Consider the following 12,626-nt stretch of genomic DNA (forward strand, 5'->3'; position numbering starts at 1 on the left):
CTAAGGTCCTCCCCTCCCAATTCTTGCTCTGTGGTGCTGACCCACCTGCCCGCTCTCCCCCTCCCGGCCCCGCCCCACATGTGCCATAGAGGGAGGAGGAAGGAACCAGCTGAAACGGGGGTGGGGGGAAATGGGGGGGGAGATGAGGGGGAAGCAAGTCAGAGCCTGAGAGAGCCAAACTTCTCAGCAGCCCCGGAGCCGGAGAGGGGGGAAGAGAAAGCGCAGCGGCCGAAAGCCCTGATTCTCGGAAGTCTCCCACCCCGCCTCTCGGCGAGGAGGGCGCGGAGACTCCGTTGGGGGAGGAGGAGGAGGCCGGGAGGCTGGGGGGGGGGGGGAACAAACCCTGCCCACTCGGCTCCGAGCCCGGAACGGCCGCGGAAGTCGGAGGCCGGCGCGCAGGGCGAGGAGGGCACCGGGGGCGGGGGGCTCTGCTCCCCGCCTGACCCCTCTCGCCCCAGCCAGGAAATTGAAGGCTCCTCGGACTTTAGAGCGGACGGACCGCCAGCGACCGCCAGCCGCTCCGGGTCAAGGACTTGCCCCACCCGCCCCCCTCCCCGCCCCCGAGGCGCTCCGAACTCACTGGTGAGCGCGGCGGCCCGGGCGCTGGATGCGGGGGCAGCTGCAATGGCCCCGCGCGCGGGACAGCCGGAGCAAAGGGGGCCGCTCCTGCCGGGGCTGCTGCTGGTGGCGGCGGCGCTGAGCCGGCCCGCCGCACCCTGTCCCTTCCAGTGCTACTGCTTCGGCGGCCCCAAGCTGCTGTTGCGCTGCGCGTCGGGCGCGGAGCTCCGGCAGCCGCCGCGGGACGTGCCGCCAGACGCGCGCAACCTCACCATCGTGGGCGCCAACCTGACGGTGCTGCGCGCCGCCGCCTTCGCCGGCGGGGACGCTGACGGGGAGGAGGTGGCTGCGGCGGCAGGCGGCGTGCGCCTGCCGCTCCTGAGCGCGCTGCGCCTCACGCACAACAACATCGAGGTGGTGGAGGACGGCGCCTTCGACGGGCTGCCCAGCCTGACGGCGCTCGACCTGAGCCACAACCCGCTGCGCGCCCTGGGCGGCGGCGCCTTCCGCGGGCTGCCCGCGCTGCGCTCGCTGCAGCTCAACCACGCGCTGGCGCGAGGCGGCCCCACGCTACTGGCCGCGCTGGACGCCGCGCTCGCCCAGCTGGACGAGCTGCGCCTCCTGGGCCTGGCGGGCAACGCGCTGAGCCGCCTGCCGCCCGCCGCGCTGCGCCTGCCGCGCCTGGAGCAGCTGGACGCGCGCCTCAACGCGCTATGGGGCCTGGGTCCCGAGGAGCTGCGCGCGCTGGAGCGCGATGGCGGCCTCCCAGCGCCGCGCTTGCTGCTCGCAGACAACCCCCTGCGCTGCGGCTGTGCCGCGCGCCCCCTGCTGGCCTGGCTGCGCAACGCCACGGAGCGCGTACCTGACGCGCGGCGCCTGCGCTGCGCCGCCCCGCGGGCGCTGCATGACCGGCCTTTCCTGGACCTGGACAAGGCGCGGCTGGGCTGCGCCGACGGCGACGCCGACGGTCGCGGGGAAGAAGTGGAACTCGCCGGCCCGGAGCTGGAAGCCTCCTACGTCTTCTTCGGGCTGGTGCTGGCGCTCATCGGGCTCATCTTCCTCATGGTGCTCTACCTAAACCGCCGCGGCATCCAGCGCTGGATGCGCAACTTGCGCGAGGCCTGCCGGGACCAGATGGAGGGCTACCACTACCGTTATGAGCAGGACGCCGACCCGCGCCGCGCGCCCGCCCCGGCCGCCCCCGCCGGCTCCCGCGCCACTTCCCCGGGCTCGGGCTTCTGAGTGTTGCCCCCTGGGGGTTGACGGCTGTCCCTGCCAGCTGATGACTTTACTGGGATTGCCTGGCCCGAAGCCATGGGTATGAGACACCCGTGAGTTGGGGGCTTCGAGTCTTGCCCCTGACCGGCCTGAGACCTTTGGATTATGGCATTCCCCCCCCCTCACCCGGAGGCCCCAAGCTGTACCCCCTCTCCCCAACCTCTGAGAGCTCTCACCATCAAAGATCAAGAGACACCCTCTTCTGATTCCAGAAACCCTACCTGCCCATCTAAGGCTCTGACACATTCCTCCTCAACCCTCAAAAGCACCCTCCCCCTTTCAATACTTGGCCAGGAAACTTTGTCCTTCAATCCGAGAGCCCTAAGACTGCCTCCACCACCCTATGCTTTGAGGCCTGACCTCTCAGTGGGAAACGTCACGCTAGACATCACTGACTCCCATCTCCAGCTTGGAGACCTCAACTCCCTTCCCAGGGCTCAGGGACCCTCTCATCCCGTTCTGGTCTCAGAAGCAGAGCACTGCTCTGAAGGCTTTTGTGGACTTTGAGCCTTTTTCTCACCCCGGAGCCCTCCCATCCTGCAGACGCCCACATCCCAGGGCTCTGAGGGTCGGGCACCCTCCTCCGGTCTGGGGATGTATTTCATACTGCCCCCCACCTCAGCTCTGGCTCAGGCTCTTCCCTTCCTTGGCCCAGGCTTGGGGCTCAGCTCCATCTGTCTCCCATCCCAGGGACAGTCATACCCTGTTATAGCCTTAGTACGGAACCGATCCTCAGCCTTTCTCACTGGGGCTCTGATGCCGCAATACTCAGTGCTTGTCCCTAATCTCAAGATGCTCAGCTCTTCACCCTGATCAGAATTTAATCCCCCCGCCCAAGTCTTAGGCTCTCTATCCCCCCTACACCCATCGCTTGCACTCACTCTGTCAGGGTCCAGTGAGGAATCCATTCCTGGGGTGTGCCCACCCCCCCTTTCCTCCTAGGATGAGCTCTGCAGGCCTGCGAGATGGGTGCAGGTGCCAGCATACCCCAACCATACTGGCAGATCCCCATGGAGAAGGAGAGAATCCTAGGGGTTCAAAGTAGTTGGTTGGACCTCAGAACCGGGGTCACCCATACATCGTGGCCTCAGAGAGGGGTAGGGGAGGAGGCTCTGAAGGGCTGGGAGCTGCTGCCCACAAGCTCTTTCCTACCCATGTGACTCTTCTCCCTTGGGGATCCCTTGCTGCCATGCCTCCCTCCCCCATGCCTTCTAGAAGAGGTGAGGGGCCTCATCTCTTGTCTCAGGCACAAGTTATCCTGTTTAAGGTCAGAGTGTCAGTGCCCTGCCTTCTGCATGATCCCAAAGCACAATTGGTGAGTGGGGAGGGGGCTTCCTCTCCCTGACTCCCATCCCCTAGGTCAGGCAGAATGGCTGGCCTGTGTGGCCTCTGCACACAGGAAGTCCCCCCCCCCAAACATATTGGCTTGAGGCCTGCCTTCCCACCCCCACCCAAGACATCTGGATCTCCCTTGGGCAGTTTTCTATAAAGTCTGCAATAATCTCGATACTCTATTCTTGGAAGTGGTGCCATGTCATTCCTGCTGACCTTGGACATTGAAGGAGGTGGGAGGGGACACTTGGGAGGGTATTTTTCGACCTCCCTGAGGTGAGGCAGTGAGCTTTGGTGTCTTCTAACATATGGGAGAAGAAATAGGCTCTGACTGCGTGTAGCAGGATTGAGGTGAGACACATGGAGGGACTTCCCACTGGGTTTGCATCGCTCTCCAACCTAGCCTGCCTTTTATCCTCTGAGAGGAGGCTATGCATAGCCAGGGTGGAATCCTACACTTCTCTACATCCTTTTACCCTGTCATTCCTCATCACTGGGGTGGGGGGTGGGGGCTGTGGGGGAGGTGCCGTTGGACTGGAAACATTAGCATCGGATGAGGCCATCAGGGAGGAAATCCAGCTACAGAGAATCAGAGGCAGTTAATTCAGGCAGGAAAGGAAGGATTGTTATTTGCCGATTTGGTATCATTCCCCCTGATGAATTACCTGACACTCCCTTAATAACCTGTGTCATGCTATGCTGTCCTGGGGAGAGGTCTACGAACTGCACCTTGGGTACGTGAGAGGCTGAGAGAAGCAGCAGCCTAGAAGTGGAGGGGGGGTGGGTATGGATAAAATGACCCTTTGAGATATGTGGATTGAGGAGACAGGGGTTCTGGGACAGCAGGGCCATGGTAAGAGGCTTATCTCCTGCCTCAAGGTCCCCAGACTGGATTATTTCACATTCAGGTTCGCAGAGCCCTCGAACCACATGTGGAAGGCTAGACTTCTGGCATTTGGGAATCTTAGGGCCACATAATGCTAGAATTTGGGCCATTTAGACACTGAAAAGGACCTCAGAGATAAGGTGGGAAGCCTCCTAGGCCCTCTCAACAAGGGGCACCCTCTCTCTCGATGAGGGGCTCACTCCCTCCCCTCCTGGCAGCATCCCTTTCATTGCCAGAGGAGTCGGCCTGGAACTCCCTGACAGCCTCAGCTATGCCTTGGGGCCACGAGTGCACCTCACCCGGCACAGCTCCTCCCAGAGTTGGAGGTGGTGCAGGAGTATCTATCTGTTCTCAGCAAATTCCCAGTCATTCCTTGTGGGAAGGGGTCAAATTCCCCTGAAGTGTTCCCATCTGTGGATGACTTTCAGAGGGCGCTCTCCCGGTTCTCTGGGACAAAATCGTAACGGTATCTCTAACACGGGTTAGAGACCTGTGTCTCTAACAGGTCACCTCCCCAGTTCCAAAGACATGCCCTCGTAATGTAGCCTAAGACTGCAGTAGGTCCTGGCAAATAAAATATGCTGTTAGCTGTGGGTCCGTTGTCAGCAAAAACCTTTGAGGGTTTTATATGAGGGCTGCTGCTAAGCTAAGTACCAGATCAGTAGTTGTCAAAAATCAACTAATTGAGTGCCTAGTGTATGCCAGTTGATATTTAACCTTAGTGCCATTCACCAATTCCCATTAAACGTCACTTCTGGACTGCCACCCTTCTTGCAGCCCATCAGTGGCCTTTGGCCTGATGGGACTATCAACAGGTCCCTCGGACCCCCAGCCTTGCCTCCTCTGCAAATCCAGCCAGCCATTCAGCCTCTACTGAATACAACTTTGCCAGTTCTAGAGAAGCTAATGACCCAGGGAGAATCATATTTAATCATGATCTAGAGAAAAGAAGTCCCGGGAAACAGAGGTTAGAGTAAAGGCCCCTGACCCAGCCTAGAGAGACTTCTATGTAGAGGAGGTCCCATGTGAGCGGAGTTTTGAAAGATGAGTAGGATTTTGAAGAACAGAAGGATCAGCAGTATCCGCTCTATGCAAAGCACTGGTGGCAGGAAGATCTTGATAGGCTGAGAATGGGAGAAGCCCACCAATGGCTGGGGTTAGGTAGGTGGATGTGTGTGAGATGGATCTGTTGCTCCCCACGTCCTTCACTGGGAGGCTCTAGAGGGACCTCTGCCCTTAGAGGAGAACTCAGGGAAGTGGAGAGGTGGGATGTGGGAAGCAGGAGAGCGGCCCAGTGCCTCTGACTTGTTGCTTCCTTCTGTCCATCCTTTTTGTGCCAGATCTCATGCTGGGCACTGAAGACAGAGAGGAAGCAGACAAAGCCATGTCCGTGGGAGCCCAGATGGGAGGGGGACAAGGGCGGTGGCCACTATAGGAGCCCAGAAGACAAAGGAAGGGGTGACATGGAGGGGTCTGGCTGGCCCTGCCCTGATACCCTGATACGCTGATACCTCCAGCCACTCCAGACGCTCTTAGCAGCACCCAAGCCTCACTGAATGACCAGCCTCCCCTCTACTCCTAATGCTGCTGAAGTCTGAGGTGGGCAGGGGGGGCAAGGGCCAAGTGCCAGGGGGGAAGAACTCCATCTGGGATGTCCCCTTAAAGAGCAGCAGAGGGAGAGAAAAGGTGCGTGACTGTCGGAAATGTGACAGACACAAAACTGCACACTTTGAGAAACATGTCAGACTTCGCAGAGTTTGTGGCCCTGTAAAAGCTGAGCTTCCCTCTCTCCTTGAGGAGCCTTTTACTTCTGCAGCCCCTTTCCTCCCCACGCTGCTCAGGTCCGGTGTGGGAACTGGTAAGGGCCCAGCTGGAGTCCAGAGGACCTGGTTTCAGGCTGAGCTTCCCATGACTTGCCACAGCATTTGGTCCTCAGTCAGAATATGGTTGAGCCCCTACTGTGTGCTGGGTGCTGGGGATTCAGCAAGCGAACATGGCAGGGCCTGCTCCTAACTTCCTGGCCCAGGTCAGGGTATCCATGGACACCCCAGACCCCCCTCTGATTCCAGGCTCCTTCTGTCCAGGCTGGGGCTGGACTTGCGACCTCCAGAGGGACTGCCTGCTCTCACTGAAGTCCATCTCCTTCTTCATTAAGTCTCTGTCTGGCAGACTCACGGCCCTAATTTATGGACCTGGCCTTTGCCAGACTGGGAGAAGTGACGGGGCAGTTAATATTTCTGTGGTAATCCGCCTGGCAGCCTTTGGAGGCCCCTCCTCCTCCGGTCCCACCCCTCCCTCACCACCCCCCTCCTCCCTCAGTGCTGCCTCAAGCCAATTCGCCTGGGGCTGGCTAGTCCCTTGCAGACCACCCCAACTAACCCTTCATGGTACGGATATTTAACTTAGTACAGATGGGGAAATTGAGGCCCAGGGAATGCAGGAGCCCATCCAGAATCAGAGCAGATCCAGAACCCAGGATGTCCTCGGGGCCATCCCTGTCCTGCTCTGGGTCTGAGTAGCTGGCAGGGCTGTCCCATCTCCTCACCCTGTATCTCCACCCCTCTGGTCATTGCCTCCTGCAGCCAGACCCACACCTGTGATGGCCTAGAGATGGGGGGCAGTGGGAGGGGGAAGCCAACAACCAAGGGGTGTGGAGAACTTTTCCGCCTCCATCAGCAGCTTCCAGCAGGCCTCGGAAACCTGCCTGAACCTCTTGCAGGCAGAAGCCCTGCTGGGCATCCTTCCCCGGGGAAGGGGCATCTCTATCCCTCCCTGAGAGGAGAGAGTGGTTTGCTCTGGAACCCCAAGCTCTGTGGTCCCCGGATATAAAACTCCTCCTTCCTGAGCCTCTACTTTCTGCTGAGCACCTGATGAGATGGACCAGATCCTGGAGCTGTCCTCAGTAAAGATGAGGTCACCGTAATAATGGAAGCACATGGGGCTCCTAAATAAGGGGACCAACCAAACCAGGAAACTTTGGGGAGTGAAAGAGACCACTATTAAGAATTAAATCGGGACAAGAATAATTTAGGACTGTACCAGGCTGGTGGGCCTTGGACTCCAGTGACTTTTGACAAGACTGGAGGGGAAAAGAGAAAGTGCTAGACTGCTAGACTAACTAGTCTACCAACACTAATAATAATACACTCCCAATCCTTGACCTTATCTTTGAGCCATGCTAAACACCTACTTGAACACCATTCTCCAGCTACACTGAACCACTTCGATTTTAGTAACTGAGCCCAGTGATTCCAGGCCCTGTATTTTGCTCACGTAGTGCTCTCTGCCTGAGATGCCTTCCCTATGCAGAGAGCATCAGGACAGCTTGAGTCCCCTCTGCTGTCCTAACCTCACCTCTCCTTCCCATCACTGTACCCCCCAGACCTTTATTTGTATAGATTGGTTTTCTGGCCCCCGTTATCCACATCAGATCAGAAGTTCCCTTCAGAGGCTGGGTCCAGTGTCCTTTTGGGTGATCCCCAGTCCTGGGGCACAGAAGGTTTATGAGCACTGTCCCTGCCCCGCAGAGATCCACAGCACCAGGGAAGAAACATCACACAGGGCTCATGGGCTCCTTCTGCTGCACTCCGATGCCCACTCCCTTTGATTCCCATAACCTCCCACCTCACTGAACTGAGGTTGTGGTTATATAAGATGCCTGCATGGCCAGCACCTTGTTACTATTTGATAAAAGTGAGAAAACAGAAAGAAAAGGCAGCTATAGAATATGTTTTCGTGTACAACATAATTTAGCCTTAGCTTCTCAACTTTGGCTTTTTAGTACAGTTACGACTTTCTGGCCCTCCATTTGCAATACTTGTCCAGGGTCCTATCTGGATAACGGGGGACCCTGGCTCGTCCTGTCACAGGCCTTGGTTCCTTTACCCAGAGAGCTGCAGCGACATCTGTTGTTGGCCAATTTGTAGCGGAGCGGAACCAGTTTTAATTTTTCTTGCATACATGCGCCATCTGCTGGTGAGCATGGGAAAGTTCCTTCTTTCATTTAGTCAACAATCTGTTCAACAAGTATTTTATAAAGTGCCTACCATGTGCTAAGCACTGTGCTAGGAAGAACCTGGGGGTTGTTCTAGGCACTTTATATATATATTAACCCATTTTAGGCTGATGACAATTCTACAAGGTAGTTATTATTCCTACTTAGAAATGAAGAAGTCAAGGCACATAAATGTGAATGATTTGCTCAAGGTCACACTAAGAGGCCAAACTGGGTGTAGAACCCAGAGCCCACGTGCTTATACCATAAATAAGCAAGACGCTTCTTATGAGGGAAATAAACAGAGATGGGGGGCAATGGGAGGGGGAAGCCAACAACCAAGGGGTATGGAGGACTTTTCCGCCTCCATCAGCAGCTTCCAGCAGGCCTCGGAAACCTGCCTGAACCTCTTGCAGGCAGAGGCCCTGCTGGGCATCCTTCCCCGGGGAAGGGGCATCTCTATCCCTCCCTGAGAGGAGAGAGTGGTTTGCTCTGGAACCCCAAGCTCTGTGGTGCCCGGATATAAAACTCCTCCTTCCTGAGCCTCTACTTTCTGCTGAGCACCTGATGAGATGGACCAGATCCTGGAGCTGTCCTCAGTAAAGATGAGGTCACTGTAATAATGGAAGCACATGGGGCCCCTAAATAAGGGGCCCCTAAATAAAGAGACCTCTGTTTATTTCCCTCATGAGAAGAGATGGGGAAGGATGTCTTTGACCAGGGAAGTCAGGCAGACCCATCTGAGAAAGTGGCTTATCCTGAAGGATGGGAAGCTCTGTAGGATCTATCAGTCCAAGCAGAAGAAACAGCGGTTGCAAAGGTGTTGAGACTGAATATTCAAATGTCAGATGGGAGGTCAGTTCTGGCCAATGTCCATAGCCTCCCCTCGCCTGCCTAACTCCTTCTCAGCCTTCAAAACTCAGTTGAAGAAATTCCTCCTCTAAGAAGCCTGCCTTATTCCCCATCTCACTCACCCCAGTTTAACATGATGACTCCTCCTTAGTGCTCTCATGCCATGCCATGAGCACATGCCAACCCCATCTCCAGTATCCCCCAAGAGCAATTCCAAACCTTTGTTGTCATGCCTTATCCTCCTGTGAATCTGTGAGCTCCTTAAAGGGATTATTTTATTTATCTTTGTGTCTTCAGGTCCAGCATAAACTCCAGCAAAGGGCACGTGCCCAGTAAATATTGTTTGGAGTCTGTGATATAAATTGTTTACTTTCTTTTTTGCCTTTTTATTGAGATACATATTTGCATAAAGTAAAATCCACTCTTTTGGGCTTACAGTTGATTTTGACAATCAAGATATGGAACAGTTCCATCACCCCCCAAAATCCCTCCTGTAGTCCCTTTTAGCCAACCCTCCCTCAACCCCAGCCACTGGCAACGAGTGGTCTCTTTTCGATCCTCATGGTTTTGCCTTTTCCAGATGTCATATAAATACAATCATCCATATTTGTCCTTTTAAGTCTGTTTTCCTTCACCTAGCGTAACGTATTTAGGATTCATGTTTTTGTAGATATCGCTAGTTTTTCATTTTTATTGCAGAGTAGGATTCCGTGGTATCGCTGTACAATAGTTAGTCCATTCACTCTAGCTGAAGAACATTTGGGTTGTTTCCAGTTTTTTACAATAAATTTTTTTTTACAAATAAATTTTATAATAAATTAATGTTCACATACAGGTTTTTGTGAGAACGTAACTTTTCATTTCTTTGGGGACTAGAACTGCTAAGTCTTATGTAAGTATGTTTAAATCTATAGGAAACTGCCAGACTGTTCTCCAAAGTGTCCATACACTTCGCAGTCCCACCAGTAGTGTTGAGTGTTCCAGTCTCCACATCCTCACCAGCACTATTTATTGAAAAGACAATTGGATTGCCTTTGCACCTTTTTGGAAAATCAATTGGCAGTATATATGCAGGTCTATTTCTTGATTCTGGATTCTGTCCCATCTAAGGTAGATGTCTACTCTTTCACCCCTACCACCTTGTCTTGATTACTGTAGCTTCATGATAATTCCTGAGATTAGGTAGTAGAGAATTCCAACTTTGTTTTTCATTTTAAAAATTGCTTGGCTCTTCTAGTTCCTTTACCTCCTCGTATACATTTTAGAATCAGCTTGTCTATATCTGCAAAAAAACAATCCTGAAGGGCTCTTGATTCAGACTGCATTGAATAAAGTCAGTTTGGAGAGAACTGATATCTTAACAGTATTGAATCTTCCAATCCATGAACATGGTAAATGTCTCAATTTGTTTAGGTCTTCTTTGATTTCTTTCACCAGTATTTTGTGCTTTAGAGATGTGCATAGAGATTAGGCACATATTTTGTTATATTTATACCTAAGTATTTCCATTTCAGTGCTGTTGTAAATGGTGTTATCTTTTTATTTGGCATTGTCTTTTTAATTTCAATTTCCAATTGTGTGATGTTATTATCCAGAAGTACAGTTGATTTTTGTGTATTGATCATGTATCCTGCAACCTATGTAGACACACTCATTAGTTCTAGTACCCTTTTGGGGTACATTTCTTGGGATTTTCTACGTAATCATGTTTTCTGTGAATAGAGATCATTTTATTTCTTTCTTTACAATCAGTAGGCCTTTTATATCTTTTTCTTGCCTCTTTGTATCGGCAAGGATCTTTAGTAGGATGTTAAATAGGAGTGGTGGGAGCAATCATCCTTACCTTGTTCCCAATCTTAGAAGAAAATCACTCACCACTACCACACCATTTCACCATTAAGTACTGTGTTAGTTAGAGGTTTTTTGTAGAGGCCCTTTATTAGATTAAGGAAGTTCACTAAGGCTTTGGGTTTTTTTTTTTTAATCAAGAATGGATATTGAATTTTGTCAAATGCCACTTCTGCATCTATCGAAATAATTTAGCAGCATCCCATAAATTTACTTATTTTTGTTTTCATTTTTATTTAATTCAGAATATTTTCTAATTTTCCACATGGTTTTCTCTTTATTTATGAGGTTGCTTAATTTCCAAGTATTTGTAAATTTTCCAGATACTTTTCTATTATTAATTTCTAGTTATAGTTCTGTTATGGTCTGAGAATATTTTTTTTATTATTTAAATTCTTTTAAATTTGTTAAGGTATTTTTCAGGCCCAGAAAATGGTCTTTCTTGGTGAATGTTCCATGTGCACTCGAAAATGATGCACATTTTATTATTTTGAGGTGAAATATTTTATTAATATCAATTAAGTCAAGTTAATTGATAACGTTGTTCAGGTCTCCTCTACCCTTACTAATTTTCTGTCTTCTTGCTCTACTGATCACTGAGAGAGGAGTGTTGTGGATCTGTATATTCCTCCATTCAGTTCTATCGGGTTTGGATTCAAAAACAAAATACTTCTCCCACATTTACGTGGGAGTGCCCTGTTTAGATGTCAGGGCACTCCTTCTCAATTGTGGTATCCAGGCCAATATGATTATTTTTATTTTTTGGATGAGACGATTGAGGAAGAGCTGGTGATTTGCCTATTTGGCCTCAGATCTAATCCCCTGACCTTCTGCTCTGTATTGCAGGGCACCGACCGCGGCAAACCACCCTTCCCAGGATTCCTTGAAAATCTGCTTTTAATTAGATTGTTCCAAGAGTAGGCATGGGCATGAAGTTAGGGGGCAGGAAGAGAGGCGTTTTCCTCACGCTCTGCTTTGGGGAGCATCCCCAGCAACAGACGCGTTTCTCCTGTGGTCTGAATTGCTCGGATACCTTCCTCCATGTCCCTAGTTCCTCGGGGCTGTCACCCCTTATCCTGTCCCTCCACCTTACAGGTGGAAGCGGTTTCCAGTTACACCTAATCTCTGGGTTGCCTCACATCCCTCGCCGCACCTGACCTTTTAACTCTCGCAACATTATAACCAGTTTCATCAATAAAATCCCTGCTACTGAAATATGGGAAGAGGCTATTTCCCTGGACTCAGACTGATACAGACCACATGGGAAGGCAGAATGAGAGCCCTTAGCTGAAGCCTCCTGATTCCAGTGTCAGTGTCTTCCCACTACCCTTCTCTGGCCTAAAGGGAGCATCAGAGGAAAGAGACCACCTTCTGGCCCACCAGGAGGGCAATGCTTTGATCTTAAAGTTACACATTATTTTGGAGGAAGGTAAAAACAAATTCTTTTTCCTGCATAATCAATTTTTTTGAGAAAGCCACCTCACATTCATTGGCATCCCCCTTTTGTGTTAAGGCAGCACACTATCATTTAGAACTTTGAATCGGCCTCACATATATCCCCACTCTTCCCATGTGTTCTTCTGGAACAGGCATTGGGTAAGTCATGGCAAAGTGAAGTGACTTCGGGGAGACCCAGCAGAACAGGAGATAAGAGCTGAGCAGGACCCAGGGCTGAGACTGGGGCAGGATTCCAGCTGGAGTGGTTGGTGGTGCCAAAGGGAAGATGGGATGGCTTTAACCTGAGAAGCAAACCGGGGGTCCTGCCTGGGATCCAGTGATGTCTGGGAGGTCTGGCAACCTCCCCAAGGCCAGAAGACTGGTACATGGGGAGGGGGGGCTCTTTGACAGTTTCCAGAAGGAGGTGCAGAAACCAGGTTG

General features: G+C 52.2%; 1 protein-coding gene across 1 annotated transcript; it reads left to right on the top strand.

Annotated features, from left to right (window-relative positions):
- The first annotated feature begins 215 nt into the window (after nucleotides 1-215).
- On the top strand, nucleotides 216-3,344 carry TPBGL (trophoblast glycoprotein like). The gene has a single exon (XM_025848355.2). The coding sequence runs from the start codon at nucleotides 625-627 to the stop codon at nucleotides 1,798-1,800; it is 1,176 nt and encodes a 391-aa protein (XP_025704140.1). The 5' UTR covers nucleotides 216-624; the 3' UTR covers nucleotides 1,801-3,344.
- Nucleotides 3,345-12,626: the final 9,282 nt, after the last annotated feature.

The sequence above is a fragment of the Callorhinus ursinus genome, unplaced genomic scaffold, assembly GCF_003265705.2.
Source record: "Callorhinus ursinus isolate GAN/ISIS: 27379988/994484 unplaced genomic scaffold, GSC_fseal_2.0 scaffold35, whole genome shotgun sequence".
Lineage (NCBI taxonomy): Eukaryota > Metazoa > Chordata > Mammalia > Carnivora > Otariidae > Callorhinus > Callorhinus ursinus.